Below are 18,144 nucleotides of genomic sequence, written 5' to 3'. Positions count from 1 at the left end.
ACCTAATGTAGCCCCAGAGTCTACTGGTACTATTTCCACTTTATAAACAAAGTAACTATCGAGAACTAACAGGATCATGTGAACAAAGTCATTTATATATAATTTTAGGCATCAGTAGTTTGTTCTCTTGTTAACATTCAAATCAGCTATATTAGAATTTCAGAAATAGGGCACCTGGGTGGCTCAGTTGGTTGAGCGTCTGCCTTTGGCTTGGGTCGTGATCCCAGGGTCCCGGGATGGAGTCCCGCATTGGGCTCCCTGCTCAGTGGGGGAGTCTGCTTCTCCCTCTCCCTCCACCCCTCCCCACAGCTTCTGCCCTTTCTCTCTCTCTCTCAAATAAATAAATAAAATCTTAAAAAAAAAAATTTTCAGAAGTATTCCTAGGATCTGCTGTGAGAAAATGGTAATGGGAGAGATGCTGAAGAAGCTCTTTGTCTTACACCAGGGCTTTATTTATAATAAGTAACAGCAATATGTGCCAAGTATTTTTTTAAGTTCCTCTAAGCAAGACCCTTAAGAGATTATTGACAAAAAAGAAAAAAAAAAAACTAATCTGAGTAATGTTAAAAGTAGACCACATATTAAAATGTGGGGGGTCATTAAAAAAACAAAACAAAACAAAAAAACAACACTTGAGTAGAAAATACTGGCCTGATCTTATACATATATTTAAAAAAAAAAAAAATGCACTCCGGGTGCCTGGGTGGCTCAGTTGGTTAAGCGACTGCCTTCGGCTCAGGTCATGATCCTGGAGTCCCTGGATCGAGTCCCGCATCGGGCTCCCTGCTCGGCAGGGAGTCTGCTTCTCCCTCTGACCCTCTCCCCTCTGATGTGCTCTCTTCCTCATTCTCTCTCTCAAATAAATAAATAAATAAAATCTTTAAAAAAAAAAAAATGCACTCCATTCTTTAACAACAATAGTCCAAAAAACAAATGTTAGCAAAACATATTACATTTTAGATATAAGCTTTTAAAATAGATTGAAATAGGGGCGCCTGGGTGGCTCAGTTGTTAAGCGTCTGCCTTCGGCTCAGGTCATGATCCCAGGGTCCTGGGATCGAGCCCCGCATCGGGCTCCCTGCTCCGCAGGAAGCCTGCTTCTCCCTCTCCCACTCCCACTCCCCTTACTTGTGTTCCCTCTCTCGCTGTGTCTCTCTCTGTCAAATAAATAAATAAAATCTTTAAAATAGATTGAAATATACTGGCTCAATGCTCCCAGTCTTCTCACATACTAAAATCATCTAAGTTAATATTCAAAATTCTTGCTTATTGGTTGAAATAAAGATTCTCCTTTCCTCAGCTACAAGAACCACAACGCACTGATTTTTTTCCCATGATTACCAGTGGAATACATGCCAAGTATCTGTCCAAAAAAGCATTATTAACTGACAGACCAATTCTCAATTTTGTTAAGTTTGACAATGGCATGAGGTGAACAGATAAAATAATTTGGCAAGGGGCGCCTGGGTGGCTCAGTTGGTTAAGCGTCTGCCTTCGGCTCAGGTCATGATCTCAGTATCCTGGGATCAAGCCCCACATCGGGCTCCCTGCTCAGCGGGAAGCCTGCTTCTCCTTCTCCCATTCTGCCTGCTTGTGTTCCTTCTCTCGCTGTCAAATAAATAAATAAAATCTTAAAAAAATAATAATAATAATTTGGCAAAATGCTGAGAATTGGCGAAGGTGGGTAATGGGTACATAAGGATTCATACTATTTCTTGTGTGTATGGTCAGAATTTTCCAAGGGACCAGACTCCTCAAGAAAGACGAGGACTCAGATAAACAGGGAAAAAAAAATTCCAAAGCAAAAATTAAAAAGAAAACCAAACCATAAAATACAAATGCCAATCAGTGAAATAAAAATCTTTCCATAGGTCAGACAAATGTTAACAGAGATTCCAGAGGCCATGTGTTTAGAAGCTGCTGCGACTCTCAGTACAGCTGAGTTTTCACTCGCTGCCTATTCAGCAAGGAAACAAAGGCAGGGAAAGACCCTCACGCCCAGCATCATGCCAACACGGCAAACAAGAATGTGGGGCTTGGAAGGCAAGTTGACAACGGTCTGAATGCAGCCTCCACTCTGCTTACCAAACATGGGCAACGCATGACAGCGCTCTAACCCAACTTCTCCGTATCTTTAAATGGTGAGAATTCTGTCCAAAGAGTACTTCTGTCTAGCACATGGTAAGTGCTCAATATCCGAGGATATTATTTTTTTTAAGATTCTATTTATTTATTTGTCAGAGAGAGAGAGCACAAGCAGGGGGAGCGGCAGGCAGAGAGAGAAGCAGGCCCCCCACCAAGCAGGGAGCCCAATGCTGGGCTCGATCCCAGGACCCTGCGATCATGACCTGAGCCGAAGGCAGACGCTTAATTAACCAACTGAGCCACCCAGGTGCCCCCAGAGGATACTATTTTATTTTATTTTTTTATTTTTATTTTATTTTTAAAGATTTTATTTATTTATTTGAGAGAGAGAATGAGAGAGAGAGAGAGCACATGAGGGGGGGGGTCAGAGGGAGAAGCAGACTCCCCGCTGAGCAGGGAGCCCGACGCGGGACTCGATCCCGGGACTCCAGGATCATGACCTGAGCCGAAGGCAGTCGCTCAACCAACTGAGCCACCCAGGCGCCTGAGGATACTATTTTAATAAAGAGACGGAAGAGGCAGAAACAATACAACTGCACGTGTGTTAAGTATTTAAAATAGGACGATGGGTCATCCAACCCCCGGCTTAGAAAGCTGCTAAACACATCAGCACTGATGTACAAACACAACGAACTAGCCACGCCGGGTTAAAAACCCTCTCCAGGGTTCCTGGCACTAAGACTCATTCCCAGATCTGACTCCAACTGCCTTGAGCCGTGAAAACATGATTGCCATCAGAGTGAATTCAGATTTTGCTTATTAAAGTGAATTTATAAAAACTTTGTAATTACACTTTTTTTTTTTTTGGTAGGGTAGAGCAATGGCAGAAGACTCCTGCTTCTCCTTTAAAAGATAAATTTTTATTTCCTGGTCTGCACACAGCCTTGAAATTCCATTTGTTTCTCTTTAATCTAATGTTTATTTCCAAGAGCACCAAGATGCCAAACCTGAAGAAACCAATTATCTTAAAACCATTTTTGGTATAACTAGAAAACTAAGTGAAATCTATATGAGTCATAGGACGCTGGTCTCCTTGCCAATCACCAAAAGGACTAGAACACTGCCCGCCCTGTGGGGCAGAGAGACGTTATCAAATACCACCACCCGATTATTATAGGCACTATAATAGCCAGACGAAACGGTGCCAGGGTGGCAAAGAGAGGACTGTCAGGAAAAATTTTATGTAATAAGTGAGTTTAAAGCTGGGTTTGGAAATATGAATATGAACCAGATGGATGGAGGGAGGGAAAGGGCTTCCTACCATGTTCAGACATTCGGAGGCATGAAAAAGTGTTATGCTTGAGCAACGTAAATTATCTGTGGCTGAAGCATAAGGTGCAGAAGTAGGGGGTGGATAGTAGGGAAAGTTAACTTGGGAATCATCGTTACAAAAGGCCTTATATGTCAGCCTACAGAGCTCCACTTAGATTTTTAAACTGGAGAAGGACAGGATCAACTTCTTTTTATTTTTGAAGACTATTTTTTAATTTTTTTTTAAAGATTTATTTTTTATTTTTCTTAGAGACACAGAAAGCAAGAGCGGGGCAAAGCCTAAATGTATTTTCAAAGTAGAGCCAAAGCTCTTGCTGATGCCTTCAATGTGGGAGGAAAAGGAGACAAGGAGGACTCCCAGGTTTTTAGCCCAAGTAACCAGATGCAGAACAGGCATATTTACTGAGATAGGAACACTGGGGAGGGCATAAAATGAGGTGGAGATGTAGAGTCTGCTTCTGAACAGAGTAAGTTTGAGATGGCTATTAGACATCCAATAAAAACTGTCGGGGCGCCTGGGTGGCTCAGTCGGTTAAGCGTCTGCCTTCGGCTCAGGTCATGATCCCAGGGTCCTGGGATCGAGTCCCGCATCGGGCTCCCTGCTTGGTGGGGGTTTGCTTCTCCCTCTCCCCCTCACCCTGCTTGTGCTCTCTCTCTCTCTGTCAAATAAATAAACAAATCCTTTAAAAAAAGTAAAATAAAAAAATAAAAACTGTCAAGGATGGGGCACCTGGCTGGCTCAGTTGGAAGAGCATCAGAACTCTTGATCTCAGGGCTGTAAGTTACAGCCCCACGTTGGGTTAGACATTACTTAAATAAATAAAACTTAAATAAAAAAACTGTCAAGGAGACTGCTGGATATAGAAGTCTGGAGGTCAGAGAAGATGCTGAGATTAGAGATATAATTTTGGAAGTCCCAGTATTGATAGCTATGAATCTGGGTAAGATCACCTAGGGAGGATATAGAGGGAAGGTCTGAGGGACTGACACCCAGGGCTTTACAATACAAGTCAGGAAAATGAGAAGCATCCAGCAAAGGAATTAATTAAAAGTCAGTCAGACAGAAAGAATATCAGGTGGGTGTAATGTCCTAAAAGCTAAGTAAAGAAAACGTTGCAAGGAAGGAGGAATATTCAAAGGTGTGACGTGCCAATGAGTGGTCAGAAAAGGTGAGAACCAAGTGTATGGTGGCATCAAGAAAAGTGATTTTCCAGGAGTGCTGGGAATAAATGTTGAGTGTAAGACAAGGTGACGGCAGAAAAAGAGAAACAATGAATTTAGGGGCTATTATTGACTATTATTGTTCCTACTAGCTGTTATTCACTCTGAGTGGTGGCTAGGGGAAGATGCATGGTCGAGACAAGGTTTTAGGAAGGGAGCTACCACAGCGTGTCTGCAATGAAGGGTGAGCTGGCAGAATGGAAGGAACCGTGATGTGAGGCCAAGCACGGTGAGGACATGGGATCCCATGGGCAGGCAGCCTGGCCTCAGGTGGCAGAAGCTTTAGTCCAGCCACTGTCCGCGTGGGAGGGCAGGGTACATGGGCAGATGGCTATATGGAGGTGAGAGGTGATGGAAAGTTCTCTTCTGGTAACTTTATCTTCTCCATGAAACAAACAGCAAGGGTTTTCCACTGATGGTAAGCCATGAGATGTAGGCAGTTTCAGAATGAATCACACAGTTCCCCTGAAAAGGGGCAGAGTGAATCGACTATAGAAATTCGAATAAAATGCCAGGCAGCACTGAGGCTAAACGAAAATGTCCAGGAGGCAGTCAAAACAATGATGTGGAAATCAGGAGAGAACGTGGCGAAAGACACTAACAAAGATTCGAGTACACTTAAAACCATGAAAACGGAGGAAAGACCAGGAGGATTCATAAGAACCGCCAAAATGAAGTCTACGGTTTTTTTTTTTATTTATTTTATTTATTTGAGAGGGAGAGACACAGTGAGAGAGAGGGAACACAAGCAGGGGGAGTGGGAGAGGGAAAGCAGGCTTCCCGCGGAGCAGGGAGCCCGATGTGGGGCTCGATCCCAGGACTCCAGGATCATGACCCAAGCCGAAGGCAGACGCTTAACCAACTAGGCCACCTAAGCGCCCTGAAGCCTATTGCTAGCAATAGTTATGTGGCTGGTGGCACAGGAACCAGCAAAATAGTGACTGCGGTGGTTCTCACCCAAACCCTCTCCATTCTAGTTGACCCGAATATCCTTTCCTGATCTACAGGAGAGGCCGCCCCTTTTAAGTGGGCCAGTAAACCTGAGGTCTTCTACCAGAGGTGTACCAAGTAACAGAATTAGCTCAAGTCTGCCCTACCATGAAATACAGAGGGATCAAGACCCTACTACTTTACTGGGCAAGCAATCCCTTCGGAAAACTTTGTGGGCGGCCAGTCTACCACTTTGCCCCTTTCTATCTTTATCCTATGGGTATGTAAACTTCTCTGTCCTTCTGAGAGCAACTCCATGGGAAACAGCAGCAAGGACCAACATCAGATGCTCTCTGTGTCCCTGCTTGGTACTGCGCCTTGAACTGACAGGACCTTCTATGGGCAGTGAGGCTCTCAGGTGGACGCCCACCCTTTGCTGGGGGCAGTTAGGACAGATGTAAACTCAGAGTTTGAAAGAGGAGACAGTGAACAGCAAATTCAAATGCTAGTGAGGTCAAGTTGTATGAACATGGAGAAAAGATTAGACAATTAGGTGGTAACTATGACCTTAAAAGGAAGAGTATACACTAATAGAATGGTTGAGAACTGAAGGGGAGATAGAAAATCAAAACTGAGCACAGCCTCATCTTTGAAAATGTCTTTTTTTTTTTTAAGATTTTATTTATTTATTTATTTTATTTATTTATTTTTTTAACGATTTTTATTTATTTTTTTGACAGAGAGAGACATAGCGAGAGCAGGAACACAAGCAGGGGGAGTGGGAGAGGGAGAAGCAGGCTTCCCGCAGAGCAGGGAGCCCGATGTGGGACTCGATCCCAGGATGCTGGGATCATGAGCTGAGCCGAAGGCAGACGCCTAATGACTGAGTCACCCAGGCGCCCTTATTTATTTATTTGAGAGAGAGAGAGAGCGCATAGAGGGAGAAGGAGAAGCAGACTCCCCGCTGACCAAAGAGCCCAATGCGGGGCTGGATCCCAGAACCCTGGGATCATGAGCTGAGCCAAAGGCAGACGCTTAACGACTGAGCCACCCAGGCGCCCCTGAAAATGTCTTGATGATAAAAAGAAGGGAAGAGATAAACTTGATGGAATGGCATAAAAGAAGAAAGGATTTACTGGAACATTTATGAGTCTGCTAGAGTAGAGTAGTCTGCTAGAGTAATCACTACTTATTTAGCTTATTATTATTGTTATTACTATTATTATTTCTTCTTGTTTTATGAGGGGTAAGAAAAAAAAGAAAACACAACACCTTACTTTGCTTATGTGCTCAGGAGCTTGATCAGGAGTGTTGCTGAATTCCCCACCAATCTGGAGGTCACTGACACAGCAAATTGAATCTCTCACTTCCGTGAGCTTCTGACTGCCCAACACCAGCATCGTCTGGTATGGTTTGTGTTCTTTGTGCTAAAATTCAAGTGGTAAAATTTAAGTGTCCACTTAGAGACGAAGCAATTAAACTGTACATCCTGTCCTGACCAGATTTAGATGAAGTTACTGGTTTTCTGAATTTAAAGTTATCCCCATAACTTAGTGTTCTGTGTTTTCTTAGATTCTGTATTTGTCCATCTGGCATCCATTAATAACAGGGCCAAATTAATGGCCAAAACTGTTTACATCTCCCCCGTGATCCAGAGCCTGGTCTCTGAAGTCACTTCCTTGTTCTCATTCTCACACACCAAGCCAGTATTTGCTCGTCCTAAATCAATGTAAGGTCAGGTAGTGGACAACTAGGGACAGTCCCTAGGCCCCCGAACCTGCTGGAATTACTCAACCTAGCCAAGCCCGAACCATTCGCCCTGCCCATGGAAACCTCAATAAAGGCTGTGGCCTTTGGCTTCTCCTCACTCCTTCTGGTTCCCAACTGTCACTGGTGCTTTCCTCTGTGGCCCTGCGGCTGTGGTCGACTTGCTCCTCTCAGGAAATGTAAGTAATTAACATCTCTCAATGGCACTGGCCCCTAGTATAGTCACTCGGCCACCTCCATAACTCAGAATCCCACAGGCAACTGAGACGCTTGGTATTATGATCTGAATGTCTTTGTCCACCCCAAATTCAGATACTGCAATCCTACCACCCAAGTGATAGTGTTCGGAGGTTGGGTCTCTGGGAGGGGGGGTGATGAGGTGGTGCAGGCTGAGCCTCATGAACGGAGTCAGTGCTCTTATAAAAGAGCCCACAGAAAGCCTAGCTCCTTCGGACACCTGAGAGGCCTGTGACCTGGAAGAGGGCCTCACCTGCCTGTGCTAGTCCCAAGCTTGGACTCCCAACATCCAGAACTGGGACAAACTGCTGGTTATAAGCCACTCGATCAGCGGTATTTTGTTACAGCGGCCACAAAGGACTAAGACACTTGGCAACAGAACTTTCTTAGTTTAAGCTAAAGTTTATGGGGTGCCTGGGTGGCTCAGTCATTAGGTGCCTGCCTCCGGCTCAGGCTGTGATCCTAGGGTCCTGGGATCGAGCCCCACATCAGGCTCCCTGCTTGGTGGGGAGCCTGCTTCTCACTCTGCCTGCCGCTCCCCCTGCTTGTCCTCTTTCTCTCTTTCTCTGTCAAATAAATAAAATCTTTAAAAAAAACAAAATAAGCTAAGTTTATAATCAAGATGCTACTAAAATGAAATTACCAAGAACCTTTGGAATATAACTTCATCTAGCAGCACTGTGTTTTATTTATTATTATTATTTTAAGTAGGCTCCACGTCCAACCCAGGGCTTGAACTCATAACCCTGAGATCAAGACCTGAGATCAAGAATTGGATGATCTACACTGACTGAGCCACCCAGACGCCCCAGCAGCAGTGTGTTTTAAAATTTCCTCCAAACAATCTATACACTACTCTCATGTTATAGACCCAGAGGTTCCGTTTTATTGGTTTGGTTTGACTGGTAATTTCAGATCTTAATCAAACAAGGTAATTAGTACTAACTATATCCCAGCTGCTTCATTATTGACTATTCACAAGTGCAATTCATGTATAGTAATATTTCAATTAAACCTTATCAAAGTTTGTGACATCTATTTGGGGAATCAAGAATATACACACTAGGGGCTACGGTAGAATTCTTTTTATCAGAGACCTCTAAGAAATTTCTGAATACTCTGTTAACTTTCTGCATTTTCATCAAAGAAGAGCTGTTTTTAGTTAGTTTTGACAGCTTCCCAAGTATTCTGAATTGGTGAACAAAGGGTACCCTACTCCTTTACCAGTCACCTATTCTGTAAAAAACAAACAAACAAACAAAAAACACCTAAGAAACAAACCCAAGAATTCACATAATTACAATCACTGTGGATTTACATATACTTTCAGTTGCTTCCAGTGCAGCAATTACAAATAAATTCCAGTATTATAACTGTTACATAAAAGTGTATGTTTGCATTTATTTTGAACCCTAAAGGTTGTGACTATTCAAATTATTAAACCCTTTGACAAAAGTCACCCATATTATCTGTGAAATTCAAAAGGTTTTACTACTGACCTTATGAAATATAATAGGGTATAAGATATTCACAGATAGGATAAGCTCCCCTTCTTCAATCATGTCTGCTGGATTTTCAGGCTTTTTTCCTATGGCATGTGACTCCTGAAGGAGAAAAACAAGTAAGAGACCTTAAAATCACAGTGTGACTCAGCGAAGAGGCAGTGTGGAACAACAGCTGTAAGCAAGGCTAGAGTCAGGCAGCCCTGGCTTTGACTCCTAATTTTACTTTAAGAAAATTGCTAAAACCTCTCTTAAGCTTTAGTTTCATCTTCTGTAAAAAAAAAAAAAAAAACAGAAAATACTCATTTTACAGAACTATTGCTGGGAACGTGTACATACTGTATCTAATATGGTTGGCACTAAATGCTTAGCAACTGATGATAAAACAGGAATATCAACTAATGCTGGTGTAACACTGGCATTTACAGCTGCTCATAACACTTGTACATACCTCCTCTCACACTATTATAAGAGCTATTTGACAGATGCACAGAGGTTCAGATTTACCCAAGGTAAATCAGCAAGTCTGGATGCAGATCAGTTTGGCTCTAAAACCAACACAGTCTTGCTTTTCACAACATTCTCACATCTGTAATACCTCACACTTCTATTATGTGAGCACAATAACTACAAAATAAAAGCCCCCAGAGCAGACTAGTTAAGAAGTACCCGTGTAAAAGTTAAGAGGAAGTGACAATACGCAAAATGGCATAGTTGGCAGCTCTCGGGATCAGTCCCTCCACCAAAGCAACCAGTTAAGATGGAAAGAGAGATCGGAACCAACTGTTTTGGAATTCTGGAACCTGGTCAGTCAGTTACATCGACTAGGAAAGTGTTTGATGAAAGGATAATCTTTCATTAGTAAGCACAGAGTGCAAAGCAACTGCCACCCCCCATTCCTCAGCCCCACTGCAGATGTGGGAATAGGGGCCTATGTTCCTGAATAGATGGCTGATGCCATGACAAGCAAGGGCGACCTTGTTCTCCCAAAACTGGGGGTTTTGGTTGCTCTGGTAATGTCCTGATGACCCGGTGCAGACACCTGCCTGGGTTTTGGTCTCCTGGTAGCAGTGGCTTCCCACAGCAGCAGCTACTGGGAAATTTAGAAACAGGGCCTTTTCTTTTTTTTAAATTTGTGGAGGCAGACATTTAAGGAAATCTTGAACTCTTGGCTGTCCATAGAGATAATAAAACAGAAATATCCATAACCATACACAATAAGGAGTACATGCAGCTCCAACAATCAACAAGTAAAAAAATTTACTCAGAATGTCCAGTACAGATTCGTTGTTCTCCATAAAAACATAAAGCACACAAAGAAACAAGAAAATATGTCACATTCACAAGAAAAAACAAAAAAATCTGACAAAAGCCACCCTCGAGGAAGCCCAGATACAGAAGTTACTTGTCAAAGCTGTTAAATCAACTGTTTTAAATGCATTCAGTGAGCTGGGAGTAGGACAACATATTTGAAGTCATGAAAGAAAAAAACACCATTAACCAAGAATTCTATGCCTGGCAAAACTATCCTTCAGGAATGAAAAAGAAATTAAGGCATTTTCAGATAAAAAAAGAGGGGGGAGAGTTCATTACCGGTAGGCTTTGTACAAGAAATGCTAAAGAGAGTTCTTCAGGATGAAGTGAGAAGACACTAGACAGTAACTTGAATCCGTAAGAAGAAATAAAGAACACTGGTAATGGTAACTGCATAGGCAAATATAAAAGCCAAAGCTATCGTATTTTTAGTTTATAACTTTTTTTCTCAAAAGCAAATGCATAAAACAGTATTTATAAATTTATGTTAACAGACACACAAAGAGATGATGAGACAATAACAACATCAAGGGAGAGGGACAGAGATGTATAAAAGCAGAGTATCTGTCCTTGAAGGCACTACTGAAACAAAGTTGGTATTATTAAGATTAGGTTGTTATAGTTTTAAGATGGTAATTGTAATCCACAAGGTAACCACTACAAAAACAAGTAAAACACATACATATGGAAAGAAGGAAAACAAAATACACCGTAAAAATTCAACTAAATACCAAAAAGGACAATAACAGAGGAACCAAGGAACAAAAGATAGGTACGGCATACAGATGCCTAAATGGCAGAAATAAAGTAATTACTTTAATACAGGTGGGCTAGACTTTCCCATTAAAAAGGCAAAGATTGGCAGAATGGATTAAAAATATTTCATCATCTATACACTCTCTGTAAGAGACTCACTTTAGACGTGAAGACACAAAGAGGTTGGAAGTAAAAAAATGGAAAAAGGTATTCCACACAAATAGTAACCAAATGAAAGCTATATTATTGTCAGATAAAACGGACTTTAAGTAAAAAAAGGTTACAGGAGACAAAGGAGGGCACTGTTTATTGATAAAATATGCAATCCAAAAAGATACAATAATTATATACATACGTAGCTAACAACAGAATGCCAAAATATATGAAGCAAAACTGACAGAACTGAAGGGAGAAATACATTGTTCTATGATAATAGGTGGAAACTTCAATACCCCACTTCCAATAATGAGTAGAATAACCACACAGAAAATTAATAAGGAAATAACACTACAAACCAATGAGATCTCACTGACAGATACAGAACACTCCATCCAACAATACATTCTTCTCAAGTGCACATGAACAATTCTCTGAGATAGACCACCAAGTCTTTTTTTTTTAATAAAGATTTTTTTTTAAATTTATTTATTTGAGAGAGAGAATGAGAGAGAGAGCCATGAGAGGGGTGAGGGTCAGAGGGAGAAGCAGACGCCCTGCTGAGCAGGGAGCCCGATGCGGGACTCGATCCTGGGACTCCAGGATCATGACCTGAGCCAAAGGCAGTCGCTTAACCAACTGAGCCACCCAGGCGCCCTAGACCACCAAGTCTTAAATCAATTTGAAAGTACTAAATCAATTAAAGTATATTTTCTGTTTATAATTGAATAAAACTAGAAATCGTAATAGGAACAAAACTAAAAATTCAGTGGATATTAAATAACACACTCTTAAATGACCAATGGGTCAAAAAAGAAATCACAAGGGAAATTAGAAAATACCTTGAGACAAATGAAAATGAAAACAGAACACAGAAACTTATAGGACACAGCAAAAGCAGTACAAAGAGGGAAACTTAACAGCTGTAGACATCTGCATTAAAAAAAGAACAATTCAAGTAAATAACCTTACTGTATACACTAAGGAACTGGAAAAAGAAGAGCAAACTAAACCCAAAACTAGCAGAAGGACGGTAACAATCAAAACGAATCCAAGGGGCGCCTGAGTGGCTCAGTCGTTAAGCATCTGCCTTCTGCTCAGGTCTGATCCCACAGTCATGCGATCAAGTCCCACATGGGGCTCCCTGCTTGGCGGGAAGCCTGCTTCTCCCTCTCCCACTCCCCCCTGCTTGTGTTCCCTCTCTCGCTGTGTCTCTGTCACATAAATAAATAAACACATACATACATACATACATACATACCGACCAACCGACCCAGGACTAGTGTAGTTCACTGGTGAACTACACTAAAGAATTATATCAATCCTCCCCAACATCTTCCAAGAAGTTTGAAGAGAGAATACTTTTTTTTTTTTTAAAGTATGCTCTATGCCCAAAGTGAAGTCAAGAGTCACATGCTCTACCAACTGAGCCAGCCGGGCATCCTGAGGGAATACGTTTTTTAAGATTTTATTTATTTCGGGTGCGGGGGGGGGAGCAGACTCCCTGCTGACCAGGGAGCCCGATGTAGGGCTCGATCCCAGGACCCCGGGATCATGACCTGACTGGAAGGCATTGCCCAACCATGCAGACGCCCCCAGAGGGAATACTACTTCTTAACTCATTCTATGAGATCAACATACTCTGATAGCAAAGCCAGACAAAGACACCACAAGAAAACTACAGGCCAGTATCATTTATGAATGAAAATGCAAAACTCCCTAACAAAATACTAGCAAACCGGGTCACGTGGGTGGCTCAGTCGGTTAAGCATCTGCCTTCAGCTCAGGTCATGATCTCAAGAGTCCTGGGATCAAGCCCCACATTGGGGTTCCCTGCTCAGGGGAGAACCTGCTTCTCCCTCTCCCTCTGCTCCTCCCCCCACGCTCTCACTCTCTCTTGCTTGATCTCAAATAAATAAATAATCTTTAAAACCAAAATACTAGCAAACCAAATTCAGCAGCATATAAAAAGGATTATATACCACAGCCAAGCGGGGTTTATCCTCAGGATGCAAGAGTAGTTCAACACACGCAAATCAATCAATGTAATACACCACACTAACAGAGGATGGAAAAAACCCACACCATTATTTCACTGAAATGCAGAAAAGATGAGGAAATCCAATGCCTTTACACAACAAAGGCACTGAATAAACTCGGAACAGAAGGGCACTTCTTCAACATGATGAAGGACATATACAAAAAATCCACAGCGAAAATCATACTCAATGGTGAAAAACAATAAGGATGTGTACTGTTGCCACTTCTGCTCAACACAGTACTAGAAATTCTGCCAGAATAATGAGATTAAAAAAGGAAGAAAGGAAAAAGAATGAATGAGCAACCAAATTAGAAAGAGATAAAGTTACTTGTTTGCAGATGACAGGCATGATCTTCTATGTATAAAATCCTAAAGAATCCACACAAAAAACCTATTAGAGCTAATAAATTTACCAAAGTTGCAGGCTACGAAATCAACACACAAAAACTGGTTATATTTCTATATAGCAGCAGTGTACAACTTAAAAAGGATATTAAGAAAATAATTCCATTTAAAGTATCATCAAAAGGAATAAAATACTTAGGAATAAATCTAACAGAAATGAAAAGACGTGGGATGCCTGCCTGGCTCAGTCGGTAGAGCATGTGACTCTTGATCTCAGGGTTGTGAGTTCAAGGCCCATGTTGGGTGTAGAAATTACTTTAAGAGAATAAAAAAATCTTAAAAAAAAGAGAAAGAAATAAAAGGCTTTTACACTTAAAAACTACAAAATGTTACTGAACAAAATTAATGACAACTTAAATAAATTTAAAGACAAGGCTTGTTCATGGATTAGAAGATGTTCAAATGACAACACTACCCCAAATCATATACAGAGTCAATTCAATCCCTATCAAAATCACTATGGGTTTTTTTTTTTTGACCCAGAAATAAAACCACCCTCCTAAAATCCCTAGGGAATTCCGAGGAACCATAAACAGCCAAAACAATCCTGAAAAAGATTAAAATTGGAAGACTCACATTTCCCAATTTCAAAAATGACCACAAAGCTATAATAATCAAAACAGGATTAGGCTGAAGGTAAGACAGACATACAGACTCATGGAATAGAATGGAGAACTCAGAAATAAATCTTGTATGGTCAACTGACTTTTAACGAAGGTGTCAAGACCATTCAACACACCATTCTTCAACAAATGGTGCTGGGAAAACTTGATATCCACATACAAACGAATGAAGTTATACCTTTTCCTTATATATAAAAATTAACTCAAAATGGATCAAAGACTTGAACTAAGAGCTAAAACTATAAACTCTTAGACGAAAACATGGGGGAAAGCTTCATTACTACAATGGATTTGAAGATAGTTTAAGTACGACACCAAAAGCACAGATATCAACAACAAAAAGATAAAGTGAACTTAATCAAATTTTAAAACTTTTGTACATCAGAGGACACTATCAAGGGAGTGAAAAGATGACCTGTAGATGAGAGAAAACATTTTAAAATCACACATATAGTAAGGGTCTAGTATCCAGAATATACAAAGAACTCTTACAACTCAACAAAGGGACAACCCAATTAAAAAACTAGTAAAGGACGTGAATAGACATTTCTCCAAAGATGACATTCAAATGGCCAAAAGGCACATGAAAAGATGCTCAACATCACTTACCATCTGGGAAATGCAAACTGAAATCATAATGAGATACCATATGCCCACTAGGATGGCTATTCTCAAAAAACAATAACAAATGTTGAAGAGGATGTGGAGAAACTGGAACCTTTGTGCATTGCTAGTGGGATTGTCAAATGACCCAGCTGCTGTGGAAAAGTTTGATGGTTCCTCAAGATGTTAAACCTAGATTAGCATATGCCTGAGCAATTGCACTCCCAGGTATATACTGAAAAGAACTGAAAATGGACTCAAACAGATACCTGTATACTGGTGTTCATAGCAGCATTATTTACAATAGCCAAAAAATGGAAATAAGCCAAATGGCCATCAGAAGATGAACAGATAAACAAAATGTGGTATAACCATACAAGGAAATATTATTCAGTCACAGATAAAACCTTTAAAACATTATACTAAGTAAAATAAGCTGAACACAAAAGAACAAATATTGCATGATTCCACTTACATGAGGTATCTAGAACAGGCAAATTCATAGAGACAGAAAGTAGAATAAAGGTTACCAGGGGCTGAGGGAAAGGAAAATGGGGAGTTATTTACTCAGTACAGAATTTCTGTTTGAGATGATGAAAAAGTTCTGGAAATACTGATGGGTACATAACACAGTCAATGTACTTAATGCCACTTAAACTGGCCACTTAAACTGAACATTTAACAATGGTTAAAATAGTAAATTTTATGTTATGTGAATTTTACCACAATAAAAAATAAGTGGGAGAGAAAACAGATGCCTTTATGTACTACCAAGTGACCAACACAGCATCTGACACATAGTAGGTCTTCAAGAATATGTACTGAATGAACCCATCATGTCTAACACTTAATTCCTCATTATTTATCAACTTAAATTTTTCTGAGGGTTTACATAAGAGATGGTGGATTAAGAATGTGATTAAACTACAATCAGGAGCAGAACAAAAGTACCAGCAATAGGGAGATGAAAAGGCATGAATTTAGCCTAATATAGAGAGCAAAACCAAACTAAAAGCAGAAATAAAGGGGTGCTTGGGTGGCTCAGTCAGTTAAGCTCGGGTCATGATCCCAGGGTCCTGGGATTGAGCCCCGCATCAGGTTCCCTGCTCAGGAAGGAGTTTACTTCTCCCTCTCCCTCTGCTGCTCCCCCTGCTTGTGCTCTTTCTCTGTCAAACAAACAAACAAATGCAAGAATAAAGGCAGAGATCTGAAAGAGTCAAATGTGCCATCACTTGAATTTTTTCTTCAAGATTTTTATTTATTTATTTGAGACAGAGGCAGACATAGTGAGAGAGAGCACAGGAGCGAGGAGAGAAGTAGGCTCCCAAGTGAGCAGGGAGCCCGATGGCGGATCATGACCTGAGCCGAAGGCAGACGTTTAACTGACTGAGCCACCCAGGTGCCCCCCGATCACCTGAGTTCTGTGGGTCTTTTTCTCCTACCAGTTCCCAGTCCCAACGAGGTTTCTCTAAGTTTGTTTTCAGCTAAGCATATCCAATATAAAGCCACCCTACAGTCATCACTAACACCCAATGACAGAGTGTTTCACTGTTTCCTGGGGAAAAAAAAGAAAGATGAGACTCTTACCATCTCATAAGCAAATGTTTCTTGTCTGCAAACCCGATCTATTGTTATGGTTTCTTCCCGCTGTTCCAGAAGTTTCTTTCTAACCCTGTTAGAAGAACAAGAAAAATCAAACTTCAATACCTTTACTGGGTCTTCCAAGATATCTTTAATACTTAACTTTTATTTGAACTAATTTTTTTTTTTTTTTTGAGAGAGAGGCAGGGGCAGAGGGAGAAGAAGAGAGAATCCCAAGCAGGCTCCATGCCCAGCAATCTCTGAGATCCTGACTTGAACTGACATCAAGTCGGACACTTAACTGACTGAGCCACCCAGGCACCCCTTGAACGAATTTTGAACTAATTTTAGACTTATAGCTAAAAGAAGCTGTAAAAATAGTAGAGTCCCCTTATATCTCTCACCCGGTTTTCCCTATATTAACACCTTACATGATCATAATTATCAAGATCAGAAAATTAACATTAATACAGTATTAGTAACTCTAAGTCTTTTTTGAATTTTACAAGTTTTTAAATGTAATGCCTTTTCTTCTGCCCCAGGATCCTCTGTAGGACACTACACTGCATTCCCTCCATTTGTCTGCAGTACGGCAGTTTTCCTCGTCTTTCATCACTTTGACACTTCTGAAGAGCTCTACTTTGTTATTTTGTAGAATGTCCTTGAATTTGCACTGACTGCTGGTTGCTTAAGACTGGAGTAATGCTGTGCATTTTTGGCATGAATACCACAAGAATGATGTCCCCACGGTGTCATACCAAGAGGTTCATGATGTTGATATTAACATGTCTTGTTACTGGTGATGTTTACTTTGGTTAAGTTCCTGTCTGCCAGATTCCTACGCTAGAAAGATACTTTCTTTTCTTTTCCTTTGTACTCGCTAAGTATTTAGGGGAAGATACTTTGAAACCATGCAAATCTTGTTTCTCCTCACTTTCACCCAGGGTTTTTAGCATTCAAAAGATTTTGTCTGCAACATTTATTACTGTGGAATATGCCTAAGCGCGATTCCCTATTTCCCTCCTTCTACATTTATTCACTGGTATTATGAGGAAGACCTATCTCTCTCCTCCCATTTATTTGATCATTTATATTAATATGAACTCGTATTTATTTCATTCTGTAGGTTAAAATCTAATACTATCATTATTCTATTGATCAAACTGTTCTACCTGTGGCTGTTAGGCACTCCTTTGAGTTGGCTCCTGTCTTTCAACAAACCCTCATCCTTTTTTTTTTTTTTAAAGATTTTATTTATTTATTTGAGAGAGAGAATGAAGATAGAGAGAGCATGAGAGGGGGGAGGGGCAGAGGGAGAAGCAGACTCCCCGCTGAGCAGGGAGCCCGATGCGGGACTCGATCCCAGGACTCCGGGATCATGACCTGAGCCGAAGGCAGTCGCTTAACCAACTGAGCCACCCAGGCGCCCAACCCTCATCCTTTTTTTGAGCATTTCCTTACTTTCTAGCACCGTAAGCTCCAGGCTCACCTTGCACTTCCTTGTCTCAGTCCGGAAATCAAGTACTAAGAGCCTCAATGAGACTTTTTTTAAAGATTTTATTTATTTGAGGGGCACCTGGTTGGCTCAGTC

At 41.0% G+C, this 18,144-nt stretch overlaps 1 protein-coding gene across 2 annotated transcripts in view; it reads right to left on the bottom strand.

Moving 5' to 3' along the window:
• SNAPC3 (small nuclear RNA activating complex polypeptide 3) overlaps positions 1–18,144 on the bottom strand; it is a 53,516-nt gene that overhangs the window by 20,126 nt on the left and 15,246 nt on the right. For both annotated transcript variants that reach the window (XR_004077404.2, XM_006738841.3), the window contains exons 3-5: positions 16,560–16,644; positions 9,072–9,176; positions 6,846–6,995 (exon numbers count right to left, since the gene is read on the bottom strand). Coding sequence is in view for 1 of the 2 variants with exons in the window: in XM_006738841.3 (XP_006738904.2) it covers positions 6,846–6,995; positions 9,072–9,176; positions 16,560–16,644 (340 nt within the window). In the remaining variant the exon portion in view is untranslated. The remainder of the gene's footprint in view (positions 1–6,845; positions 6,996–9,071; positions 9,177–16,559; positions 16,645–18,144) is intronic.

This window comes from Leptonychotes weddellii, chromosome 14 (assembly GCF_054177405.1).
Source record: "Leptonychotes weddellii isolate Sample4059 chromosome 14, ASM5417740v2, whole genome shotgun sequence".
Lineage (NCBI taxonomy): Eukaryota > Metazoa > Chordata > Mammalia > Carnivora > Phocidae > Leptonychotes > Leptonychotes weddellii.
The sequence above is the reverse complement of the archived record's forward strand: the minus strand, read 5'-3'. Positions and strand labels throughout refer to the sequence as shown.